Genomic DNA, 13038 nt, shown 5'->3' with positions numbered 1-13038 from the left:
ATAGCTGTATCACGATGCAGTTGTAGGAAAAAAGCCCCAGGAGCTAGACAGATTTCAAGGTCAGAAACAGTCTTGAATATCAGCCTATAGAGTGGTGGGTTTTGCAAATTTTAAGCATGAGATAGGTCAAATGTGCACAAAGAACAGACTGGTAGTTATTTGGAATGAGTTAGAAGGTGTCAGACTGGATGAAGAGAAGCCAATAGAAGGGCTAAGGCAATAACTCAAGCAGTGTTCTCTAAGGGCCTGGATTAAAAGACATTCATGCAGGTGGAGAAGTGAGAATAGCTTTGAGCAATTTCATCAAGGGAAATTTTGAAGAGCTGTGTGACTATGGAGCATGGGAGAAGAGTCAGTGATTTCCAGCTGTAGGGACTCCTTGTAAGTTCAGTCACCAAAGTAGGAAAGAGAGGAGGAGGAACATTTGATCTGGACTTTGTGAGCAGTCCTAACAACGGACTTTTCCAACAACCTAAGGGCATGAAATGTTAACTAGATGGCAGGAGTAGCAAAAATCTGAAGTCTTATGGAGGAGAAAACAGAAGAGAAAGGTGAAAGTCAAATCTTCTAAGCATGAGAGGGAGACAAAAAATGAGCAGGACTCGTCTTGAATATGACTTAGTCAGAATTTGTTTCCCATAATTTGTTGTTATTGAGGAAATATCTCAGGGATACACTGTCCTGGGAGAAAACAGCTATGGAAAGGCTAAAAGGATTGGAGAAATAATAGGGGAATTTTACAAGAAATACTCAAATAAATGTCAACAGAAGTCTTGGTTTATTTGCTTCCAAAGCAGTGTCCCAAAGTCATCCCTGCAGGGTCACTCGCCCAAGGTCATCACTCACCAGTTCCCACGGTCTAAATCACTACTAACTTGCACATGTTGTTGCCTTAACTGAACTCCTGTTGGGGGAAGGGAGGCAATCCCCTTTAACCAGGCTGTGTGTGGTCACCACTGTCTTTCCTCCCAGAGGGGAGGCAGCAGCAACGTGACCAGGATCTTGTGCCAAATGCTTGTTTTCAGCTGGGGTCTGGACTGTGTGTGATTCCTACAAGGGCTGACTGACTGACTCCCTGTGTAATGTGCCCTAGGCAGCACTAAACCAAAGCCGAAGGAGAACTGAAATGTTCCCTTACCTTCTTTCTTCTTCCTGCAGGTTTTGTTTTAAAACAAGTAAAACAAAGTCTCTCTGTGAATGGTTCAGGATCTGGCAAATTTAGTAAAAGCAAAGAAAACAGAAAAGATATTGAGGAACCAGTCTTTAGTGTGTGCCCCATGCTTCCAAAACTCACTTTCCATTAGTCCTGGGGACACCTCCCACCTGCCCCAGATTAGGCAGGATGTGTAGATAACCCAACTGCGGTACGGTGCTCCAGGATGGGTGCAGCCAACCTATGGCATGAGCGTTGATGAGTGCAAGGCATTTTGTTCTTCTTCACAGCATATGCCTTTATTGCCTTTTCTTACTTTCTATATTAGGTTCCCTTCTTTCACATTGTTTTTTCTATCTTTCTCTTCTCCTCTTCCCTTGTTTTCACCACTTCTTCCTGTTCTTCTTCTCTTGCTTGCTTAGGTTCCTGCTTCTTTTTCTTCCCTCTATTTCCTTGATTAGAGTAATTCCAATGGATCAATGTTAGGGGCAATTTACTGGTTTTGACTCCAGCACTATTGTTATTATTATGTTTGATATATGATCTTGGGTAAGTTTCTGAAATCTCCTGTACCAAAATTTCTCCATCTACAATGGAAATCTATTATTATCATCTACTTTCAAATTTTGGTCTAAGGGTTAAATAAAATCATGTAAAGCATTCAGTATAGGCTTGGCACTTCAATCATGTCATGTGATGTTAATGTAGGACCTACTGAATTTTGATCTCCTCTAGAAGACCAGCTCTCTCTCCATTTTTTGCCTACTTTGGTGTGCTGCAGAAATAGAGTAGACCCTTATGTTAGCTCTTCCAGTTATCTCATTACATGCAAAATCTAAAAACTTAGATTCTGATTTTAAGTGAATCCTAAGCCATTTCACTCAACTTTCTTTCTTCATATAATGGAAAGGAAAATACTAACATTTTCTCATGTGACATCAAAATGTTAAAACCAAAGCTCTGTATATTAAAATAATAGGTAATTTAGTTGATGACCTTTTGGCTTAATGGCCTAAGCAGATTCAAATTTTGAATTCAGTCTCTGAATTAAATGGATGAGAACAATTTGGGTTTTACACTTTGCTTTTCAACTATTTATCTGGCTGACTTTGCCCTGATAATTCTTTTGTCTATGTGTTTGGACTGGGCTAATGCGCAGTTGGTTTTTCCTTGAAGAGGGTCCCTTTTAGTTTCTTCCCTCTTTTCTCTTTTCTTTTCTTTTCATTCTTCTATCTCATCTCTAACTTAAATAATCTAGGCATTAATCATATGCACTCAATAGCAGAACTCAGCTTTGGCCAGGGCTACTTTGAATTATGGAGTATTCTCCCAATAAAGTCACATTTTTGTTTTCAAACTGCCATGAATATGACTGAGTCCTCTTGATCCAGCCTCACACATAGACAAAATGGCCTCAGTATAGTATAAAAGTTAAGTGCACAGGGTTAGTAAGCATTTGGCATAGAGGTTAAGACTCCACTTGGCTTGCCTGCATACCATATTGAGTGTCTGAGTTCAAGTGGGGATACGCTCCTGATTCTAGATTCCCACTGATGTACACCATGGGAGGCAGCAGATGGTGGTTTAAGTACTTGGGACCATTCCACCCACATAGGAGACCTGGATTGAGTTTCTGGCTTCTAGCTTCCATCTGTCCCAGCCTCAACTGTTGGAGAAATTTGGGGAGTAAACCATGATTGAGAGACCTCTCTCTCTCTCTCTCTCTCTCTCTCTGTGTCACTTTACTTTTCAAATAAATGAAAATAAATAATTAAAAATTTTAAATTTTTGACAGTGTGGTCTTTGTTTTGCTGCAGTCACAGACAGCCCCATATATGAAGTACTTAAAATAGCAGTGATTACTTCTTTATTCGTCTCAAATTCTAATGTGGGCCACAAGGTCTTTATCTTGTCACTGCTCTATCTGGAACAAATGACCCCCAAAGTTGCCACAGAAGGAGAAGAGGGCCGGCGCCGCAGCTCACTTGGCTAATCCTCCGCCTGCGGCGCCGGCACACTGGGTCCTAGTCCCGGTTGGAGTGCCAGATTCTGTCCTGGTTGCTCCTCTTCCAGTCCAGCTCTCTGCTGTGGCCTGGGAAGGCAGTGGAGGATGGCCCAAGTGCTTGGACCCTGCACCTGCATGGGAGACCAGGAGGAAGCACCTGGCTCCTGGCTTCGGATCGGTGCAGCATGCAGGCCGTAGCGGCCATTTGGGGGGTGAATCAACAGAAAAAGACCTTTCTCTCTCTCTCACTGTCTAGCTCTGCCTGTCCAAAAAAAAAAAAAAAAAAAAAAAAAAAGAAGAAGAAGAAGAAGAAGAAGAAGAGAGAGATGGAGAATACAGTTTGACTCCATTCTTTACCACGTAATTCTGGAAATGACACTCTGCTCTTAGATCATTGCTGTGTGGCTAAATCCCAGCTCTGCTACTTAAACCCAATTTGATCTTGGCTCTGTTCCCCTATCTGTGGGAATTTGCAGAGGCAGTGGTCATGATTGACACCTATATTTCAGAGTTATTATGAGAATTTAAAAATATTATTTATATAAAGTGCTTAGAAAAGTATCTAACACGTGGCAAGCAACAATAGGTGTTTTTCTACACAGTCTTTGATATATATATATCAGTATCAGCATATAATTATTATTTATTTGATGATCAATCATAAAGAAGAAACAATGAGGGAAATGGAGACTGAATTTTAAAAAGCATTGCTTGCCCTTACTAAAAGCAATTATGTAATTGTCTTGCAATCCTTGGAAGATACTGTTATACGAGAGTACTTAAAAACATTCATGGGAAATACATATTTTGAAAAAACTATGCATGGATTTCATCATTTTTGAAGCATTGTTCCATGAAAGTTTTGAAGTCCCCTTGTATACAGGGAAGAGCCACTGCACACTTTCTGAGAGAGTGTCACACATCTGTAAGAAATGATTGACCGTCCTGGTTGCTTTAGGGGTGAATGAGACATTTGCATTTCTTTGTGCATTTCTCAAAGGAAATGGTTCTTGGTTTTTACTGATTCCTTTAAAAGATCTGTTACTCAAAAATGTGTAAGGTCTCTGTTCCCATCACCTTGTAAGTGCGACCCTTGCAATGGCAAAGAAAGAATTCAGGGAGTGAGGAGCTCATGATGCAGTAGACCTAGTATTCATCTTTGTATGTAAATGTTCTGTGACTTATTTTTCAGAGAAGAGCAATGGAATAAGGGAGGGCAAGATTTTGAGCAGTTTGAGCAGAAATCTCTGGCACTTGTGACTCCCTTCCATGCTCTCAATTTCTCACCGCTCCATCTTCTCTCAATCAAGCAGGAAATTGAAAAAGAAGAGCTGTTCTGGAAGGTGAGCTCCAAACCTTGACAAGCTTTTGGGGACTTGCAAGTAAATCACTAAATCTGCTTAGCCACTTTCTTGGTTCTGTGGGAAGAGGCAGGCACAGCCATGGCAGGAACTGAAGAATAAATAGTATTCAGTTTCTGTCTTCCTTCCCGGAGTTGGTTGGCATGGGAAGGGTAAGACTCAGCATGAGTCATCTTCTAAAATCACACTATGCCCTGCTGCTTCTCACATCTCTGTGGATCATTAATGTGTTTCCAAGCAGATGGTTTTGTGCAAAGCATTTATTTACCCTTATTATTGAGATGTGTGTGGGGCACTGGAAGTATAAGCTTTGAGGCCTATAAAGCACATGATAGAAAGAGGCATGCATATGGAAGGAGTATTCTGTCCGTGGACCATGTACAGGCAAGCTCACCGTAGCAAAGGGTGATGACACAACAAGAAAATATAATTGAAGAACACACTCTGAAATATGTTACATAAAATAAATTTACTTCTCATTCAGAATGACTTCCAGACTTATTTGTGAGACAATAGTCTGTGAGTACAGGTACCATATCAAAGTCATGACAATTGTGATAGGGCAAGACCAGCAGAGTTATACATTTGGATCCAGAAGTTACCCGAAACAGAATTGTGGAACTGTGTGTAACAAAAAGGGTCACTGACAAGGAACTTTGGGGACATTAGGAGTAAGACTGCCAGAGGGGCAAGAAAGGTACAACTAGGAAATGTTCATTTGAATGCAATGAGATCTGTGTGCACAGACTCTGGTGTCTTCATTTTGCAGCCCAGTACATTGGTGTAGAAGCCACAAAGGTGCTCATGCATGTAACTGATACTGGAACAACAGAAACAATGTATGTGCATGAGTGTGTACATCCTCTCAAAGACAGTAGTTTTAGAAGAATGAGAAGAAAATTACTTCCTGGGCATTCATTAATAATTCAGGTAAAATCTTGCACTCCATTTATAAAACAATACAATAATAAAAATTTGTACAAAACAACATCATAAATAACATAAATGAGAAATTTTCAAGTATTTCACATGCCTTGAAAAGTTCCAAACAGTAGTTCTAACAATTGTTTTTTTTCTCTCTCTCTCTCTCTCTCTTTCTGTTTGTCTTTCTTTCTTTTTTTCCTTTTTTTTCATTCTCATTTGGTCTCAGAGCCTAGAAAGAAATGTTTGCAGTCTCCGTTAGTCTTGATGTTTGGGATGTAATGAGCAAGATTTTGTCTTACAGTGGCTTTTCAGTTTGTGAAACTGTGCCCCATTTATAAAATAAAATCTTTTGCCTGCTGCTGGCTTATAATCGTAAATTTAGAGCTAGAACTGTTATGGAGGAAAAACCCAGCTATCCACAACAAGCCAAACAGACATCTGATGGCCAAGTTCCTCAGGACAAAAATGAGAAGAGCACCTTGATCAAGAGAGAAGGAAAGGGCAAAGGATAATGACAGTGACCTTTAAAAGTCTGTACCCTTGCTTAGCCAGTAACTTACAGTAAGTATAGCTGGAAAGACTTTAGCTGCATTTCTTCATTCAGTTCAATTATTCCATCTCCCAAATTCATACCAACCCAGCTGCTTATAACCATGCCTCGAGCACCCAGGCAAAGGAAGGAAGCCAGCAGCTGAGGGACTCAAAGGTGCTGTTAGTAACCATCAGCCTAAGACAATTCTGTATTAGTCATATATAGGATTATTTGTGATTTTTCTCTCTGTAGAAGAGTGCTCAATGTGAAGACTATCTGGTTAAATTAACCATGAATTTGCTTGGATGCTTTTCCAGAAAGATCCGTGGAGTTTTACAGAGCCAACTTTCTACAAGTTGACATTCTGTTCTGAGCCTGCATGGCAGTTAGCTCAGTTTGCTCTATTCAAATGAGTATGAAAGACCAGAGATTGAAACATGCATGTAAGTACATACACACATTCTAGTTATGAGCACCTAGGGTCTTTCCCTCCAATCTATTCTTGCAGAGATACCCACATGTGTATTCAGACACACACACATATATATATAGAATGTATATGTGTATATGTGCATACATAAATACACACACACATACGCACACACAAGGGTATACTAGGTCAGCCTCATCCAAATATTTGGAGCCTGGAGAAAGTTCTAGCTAACAGAAAACGTGCATATGCACGTCACAAGAAGTGTATCAACCAACCAATCTGAGGTCAAACTGTTGGGAGGAGGGAACTGTCAACAATCTTCAATAATCCAGACCTACAAGGCCATTATTTGAATAGTTGCTCACATGGCGCTCTAAAACGAACTTGGAGAAATTGAACTAGAATCAGGTCCCACCCTGATGAACACCCAAACACCAAGACTAAATCTAGCCCTCGCATGAAAGTGACTCACACATGGCAGGCAGCATGAACACTAGGCTACAATGTGGATAAAGCACTGGTGCTTAATACAGATCAATATCTGGCCTCAGCTTTTCCAGAGCATAGAGTCTTGGCATTTCAGCCATCCACCTCAGGGTGAGAATTAGGCACACTGCGGGAGCAGGGAAGCACAGTCTGCAGAACTCTTGGCTCCTTTCTGCTTCTCTGACCCACAGGTAGAAGGGTGGGCCAAATCAAGATAGAATCGGGATTTGAGGAAGCGGCGGTATGAATCCTTCTCCATCAGGTTGAAAATCTTCTTCTGGGCCTCATCAAAGCAGGTTATCGTAGGTTCTAGCATGTTTCGGCTTGTCTCCTCTCTGGTGCAAGAATCTAGGTTCACCTAAGGAGAAAAGCCAAGGCTCCATTATACCTAGGACCTATGTTGGCTGCATGCTTTGTACTGAATACTAACAGGGTACCCTGTATATTCTAGGAATGAAAACAAAACAAAACAAAAAAATAGTTGGCTCCACCCTGGTATACGTGAAAGAATATGAAAGGTTCATACTGCTTCAAGGTAAGCATGGAAAACTCTTTTTCTTTCTCTAAACTGAAGAAATTTATTAAAAAAAAAAAACCTTAAAGGAGTTATATACCACTTCCAGACACCTTCATGAGAGACCCAGGGGGTTCACTGCCATGAAAACCTACCTCTTTTGTTGCCTGAACTGAGATGAATTCATTATAGATCTTTTTGGCCTTAGGACTCAGTTTAGAGGGTGATTTGATTTTCTTGTACTCTTCACAGCTGATCCAGAAGTCAATGTTCTCCTCACTATATTCAGATTTTAAGAAAGCTTTGAAAGCTGCCAGCCCACCTGCAACACGGGAGAAAGAACCATACATGTTATCATACTCAATGACCTCTTAGACATTGTAGTTCAGATAAAGCTGTGATACTTGGAAACAAAGCATAGGTTCAAGCACTCCCCAATTTTCTCCTCTTTGGAGGGTCACTTGAGGGAAGGCAACTCTAATCTCTGTTCAGTATCTAGTAGATCCAGTTACACAAAATGATTCATGCTCAAGATTGAATGTGTTTTGTTTCTAAAACACCTAGGTGGCTATCAATTACCAAGGTAGGTTTGGGAAAGAAAAGCTAAGGTTGATTCTGTAAGAATATCTTAATATTCAGAAGCTTTTCCTCTCTGCCTTTTTCCACATGATGATAGAGATGGTTTTCTGATGGTTCCTTTGTGAACTTTCCATGGTACTTCACAAAGCACTAGTGCATGGTAAAATTTTAAACAGACTGGATGTAAGACCAAAATGTCATCTTGGGTTTGGAAATCACAATGAACATTGTTCTTTCTGCAGTTCCTATTAGGCCAGCATAATATGAGATAATTTGCCTCATCCATAGTGCCTTTAACCTCATCCAATGAGCAGGATAAAAAACTGTCAGACTTACATTCATGGTTAATCAGGTTTTCCAGCGATTCGGCCCATTTCTTGACTTCCTCTTGACTCACCCTAGAGACATTACAGAGAAAAAGAATAGTTTGAATATACAATACAAAAAACTGGGGTAAGCAATCTAAGACTGAATAAAATGTAGAGATTTTATTTTTTATCATCATGAACAGCTCTATTGTTGATTAGGTCTTTTTTTTTTTTTTCAGTAAATATGTGGGGAAAAAAAATCTCCAATGTAGTTATGATCTCCATGAACATGGGGGCCATCTTGATCCAAATCTGGCTTAACTAGGGGCATACTTTCCTTCTTTTCTTACACAACTTCTCTAACCTCAGATAGTTAAAAATGGGCTTTCATCCAGGCCATTTCTCTTACCTCTGGCAAACAACCACTTTGTCCTTCTTGCAGTGGGAGGAATTATGTTCACAGGAATCTGACTTCTGTAGCAGGAAACCCAACCGATGCTTCATATCTTTTGCACTGCACAAAAGAAGAAAGCAAGGGAATTAATTATGGTAACCACCTGTCTTAAGACACCTAGTGGTAGGCTTGAAGAATTCATTACTAGCATATAGTGCAGAGACAGTTAATTTAGGGAATAGGAGATGAAGTTGGCATTAACTCTCAGGAAAGCAACACTTGTTTCTGCCAATGACTTAATACACAACCTTGAGATGAGAGTCATAACACTGGTTTATTTATCTATAATTGGAATTCTGACCCTTCAATCTGTCTCAGAAGCCCGTTCTGTACACATGCCATTTTGGAGCAACGATGAAACACTTGGTATCATCAATATAACCACACAGAAGACATGATTGTTCTTTGAGTAATTTTTAGGAGTTAGAAAGCAGCAGTAACTGCAAAATTCGACACCTTCTTGCCACACGCCCCCTTCTGGTGATTGGTTGCTATTGTCATCTGTCTCCTTGCAGGCAGAGAAAGAAGCTCCTTTGGAAATTAAGGGTCTCTTTCCTTCCATCCAAATATGTGATGGAACAAGAAATTTGTATTATGGAGTACATACTGAGGTGTGTAGCTCCAGAAATGGAGTGGTTAACGCAAATGCTCAGGGTGAAACCCAGGTTCCTTTAGAGTAGTTTTTCCAGACAATATAGTGCTGCTATTGCCTTCTTTTTTAATATCTACACACTAAATAAGCCATCTAGAATCACTCCTGAAACTAGTGATTGCTGATTGCGGGCAGAGCTTCTGGCGTATTGCCGTTTCATAGGTGACCAGGCTATGTCAGTACTCCTCACTAGCTCAAAAAGGAGGCCCAGAGATAAGCTTTTATCTCTACTCTTACACTACCATGTTTTTGCTTGTATCTCTTACTATAAAAGCTACAAAATAGTTAAGAAGAGAAATAATTTTAAAAAGAAATGGATAGTAAGTGTTCCTCCTTGGAGAGGGGAAATAAAGGGTGAAAAAAAATTTTAGAATGGTTACTGATATGCTAAAGGTTTATCTATGTCGGCTTCCCAAGAAAGTCTGAATTCCATTAGGTCCTTGGACTGCCCCCCAAATGGTATTTTCTCTTCTTCACATTACTGTTTGCCTTTCTCTGCTTTCTCAACTGGTGACTGCACAGGGGTTGGGAAATTCTCCTTGATGATAGCAAGATATATTCATGAAGCCTAGAGTGGGTCTAAGGTGATGGCATGAGTGTATTGTGAGTCAATGTAAATAGAAATTATTCCGTACTACCATGTGCCTCCTCTGTTTGAGATCCCATGGCTATTGACTGCCCAGAGTATGCATAGAAAGTAGCCTTTTAACATAATAAAACAGTAAAAATAAAAACAAAAATCACTTCGGAAGTCACTGGAATGAGGAACTGGATGTGATCTTCACTCACACACCACCTCTGTGACCCTGGGCAGTGGGAAGTCCCTCCGGAAGCTCCGGCACTGCTGGAGAAAGTGTTGGACCAGATGATTGACGTTTCCCCTGTGAGGAGGGGAGGAACAGCTACCTACTGACTGTGAGCTTAACCTTCTCAATCAGTTGCTCAACGCCTCAAGGGCAGACCTCTAGCACAGTCTCCTATCTATGAATCACTAAATATTTACTGGAACATAACTTTTCCCTGACACTTCTGCATTTTGCATGGTTCATTTTATATGTGATTTAACTGAAGCGTGGATTATCTTGCTCCATCCAGTTAGGAAATTAATGGTGAAGGTGAGAGGCATTTACTTCATCAGTACTCTCTACCAGAACCTCCTGCTTCGTTACAGAGAATATATCAATACTTTCCTGCTTCTGAATGAAATGCAAGTGGCTTCATAACACACAAAAGATTATGCTTCTTGGAATTAACTCCAAATTGAAATTTAAGGTGATTGGTCTTTGCAGGGAGACAAGGAAAGAGGTAGTACTCTTGCAGATTGACTTTTTTCCTTTAGCTGCAAGATTAAGTGATGTAATATGCTCTCATTTTGTATTTTACTTTCAACTGACGAATATCTAGCATTCTCTGAAAGCATCTACTTACGCCTATTTAAAAAGCTGAAGACAGAAGAGTAGCTATATTTTTTTAAGTCTTTGTTTTTACATTGACAAAACATTCTCTTTAGGATGAGATCTACAGAACCCTCAGATGATTTGTTATGATCAATACTCCTTAACCACCACTCACATACGACACTTTAAGAATGAGAGATAAGAACAGAGAAAAAAGAGACATGTAGCATAGAAACTATTTCATTGTGACATTTGTTTATGAGAATATAGAAAGATACTGTAGCCCCAACAGAAAGCTTTGTGCCTTTCTGATGATGTAGCACAAGTTCATCCTGAGGTGTCCTCCCCTAAACAAATTTCATTCAGAGTCACAGTGCTTGCAATTATCCAGGTATGCTCACATAATGGTAATGATCACAGATACAGCAAGTAGAGTCAAAACCTCATATGATTCTTAATCAGCACTAGCTTAGTTAGAGGACTTGGCTTAAAGATCACAACAGTTTTCAAAACTGAGGTCACATGAAACAACACACTAAAATCAGAATTTGGGAAGCACAGTTCTTAAGTCGCAAATCAAGTTATTCTTGGAGAAAAGCCAGGGAAATATTCTCCCCTGATCAGACTACTACTCCAAAGAACTAGGTTAGTACACACAACTAGCAAGTAACTGAGAAAGTCTGTCCAAAAGTTGAACGTAGTTAGTGCTGAAAACAATCTTACCTCTTCAAGCAGGAAGCCGGCAGACCTGCAAGTCCTTTGCACATCTTGTTTAACAGCGTGGGATTTGCCGAGTAAGAAAGAAACGCAGCAGGAGGAGCTGTGGCCTCTGATTTGAGCACACTTCACGTTCACTCCTGCAAAGATACTGCCAGGATCCTGAGCTACTCCTTCCCAGGCCTGTAGGGGTCTCTTTTATAGCCCGGCCAGGAGCGACGAGCCAATCAGATAACAGCTCTGCAGTACCAGCGCCTGACTCCCTCTGCCTCTCCAGCCCCTGGAAGGCAGGAGGAAGAAAGGACTTACGCATCAGCAATGCAAAATGGACAAGCTGGGAAAATCCTCTTCCAAAATAGACAGGAAAAAAATGACTCAATATCTCTACAAATGTCTGAGATTTTTAACTTCTAGAGACGAGAAAAATAGAAGTCTACAGTGTTGGAAAATATGGGAGTTTATTCTTTTGTCTGTAAAAACAATATCAGGGACGACGTTGCCTCTGGAACGGAAAGGTGCCAGTGGGAAGTCTAAGGCACACTTTGGGGGTTGAGTCTCAACACACTTTCTCTTTTGGATGAGAAACATCACATTATATGTGGCCCAATATTTGACCTGCTCAATTTCCAAAAGGCGGGTGGGAGGATCATCGTCTCTGGGAGATGATTTCTCCATTGCCAGGCACACGGAGGTGTGGGGAGAAATAGCTAAATGGCAGACAGGAATATGCCTGGCAGCATAGAAAAGCTGGCCCAGGAGAAATAGGTTTGCTGCATCTGTCATCAAACTGACTGTGGAATACTTTGCTCCAATTCTTATTAAGAACAGAATTCAGCCCAGCACTGACAATTTCTCCTTTACATGCTTGCCTCCTGCAAAAAGCCTCAAACAGCAGCCTGAGGTCCAGGGCAGCAAGGAGATGAATAAATATAGATACTGATTCTTGTTAGCAACTGTGTTCATGTCTTATGTAATTCTAAGCTTCTAAATCGGTATTTCAAGAGGAAGAAAGGGAGGGAGGGAGGGAGGAAGGAAGGGAGTGAGGGAAAGACAGAGAAAGAGAAATGCTCCAGAGAGCAGGCAGGCAGAAAAATATAGTTTGCTTTGCCTATTACCTGGCTTCAGGATTAACATAAGAATATTCTGCCCTGCAGGTACTTCTGAACACAAAGACAATTAGTATATTTTGCATGTAATAACATAGACTGAATATTTTAAAAAAGCATGCAGGTGTTTCGTATCTTACAGTCATGGCTCATGTACACTAGAGCTGCAGAGAGTGCTTTTTTGTATCTGAAAGCTATGAGTACAAGGGGGAAATTAAATACCAAGTCTGACCCAGACAGCTTTCATTTTGAAAGCAGATAGATTCCTGACCACAAGCTACAGGGAGCTGTACTTTACTTAGAAGAAACAGAGATATCAAGTAGTTCAGGTGGGAAAGATGAAAAATAGATGGGTTCAGTAGGATGCAAAGAGAGTGAGAAGACAGAATGCAAAATGGAAAACCTGTATGTTCCCCT

At 40.5% G+C, this 13038-nt stretch overlaps 1 protein-coding gene across 2 annotated transcripts; it reads right to left on the bottom strand.

The window, feature by feature from the left end:
• Positions 1–5000: 5000 nt before the first annotated feature.
• Positions 5001–11636, bottom strand: RGS4 (regulator of G protein signaling 4). Of its 2 annotated transcripts, XM_062193751.1 has the most exons (5): positions 11522–11636; positions 8705–8809; positions 8324–8385; positions 7564–7730; positions 5001–7252 (listed from the first exon to the last, which is right to left on the bottom strand). In XM_062193751.1, the coding sequence occupies exons 1-5, from the start codon at positions 11563–11565 to the stop codon at positions 7013–7015; spliced, it is 618 nt and encodes a 205-aa protein (XP_062049735.1). In that variant the 5' UTR covers positions 11566–11636; the 3' UTR covers positions 5001–7012. The 2 variants fall into 2 exon arrangements, with proteins under 2 accessions (XP_062049735.1, XP_062049736.1); XM_062193752.1 differs by lacking the exon at positions 7564–7730 and having other exon boundaries at positions 7082–7252.
• Between the last annotated feature and the right edge of the window lie 1402 nt (positions 11637–13038).

This window comes from Lepus europaeus, chromosome 5, assembly GCF_033115175.1.
Source record: "Lepus europaeus isolate LE1 chromosome 5, mLepTim1.pri, whole genome shotgun sequence".
In the NCBI taxonomy this organism is placed as follows: Eukaryota; Metazoa; Chordata; class Mammalia; order Lagomorpha; family Leporidae; genus Lepus; species Lepus europaeus.
This window is presented reverse-complemented; position numbering and strand designations above follow the sequence as displayed.

Bases quoted from the DNA above. Each gene is read 5' to 3' on its own strand.
- RGS4 (XM_062193751.1), bottom strand. From the start codon at position 11,565: ATGTGCAAAGGACTTGCAGGTCTGCCGGCTTCCTGCTTGAAGAG. The intron at 8,386-8,704 runs GTAAGAGAAATG...TAATGTCTCTAG, and splicing joins AAAGTGGTTGTTTGCCAGAG to GGTGAGTCAAGAGGAAGTCA. The intron at 7,253-7,563 runs GTAGGTTTTCAT...TTTTCTCCTTAG, and splicing joins CAGTTCAGGCAACAAAAGAG to GTGAACCTAGATTCTTGCAC.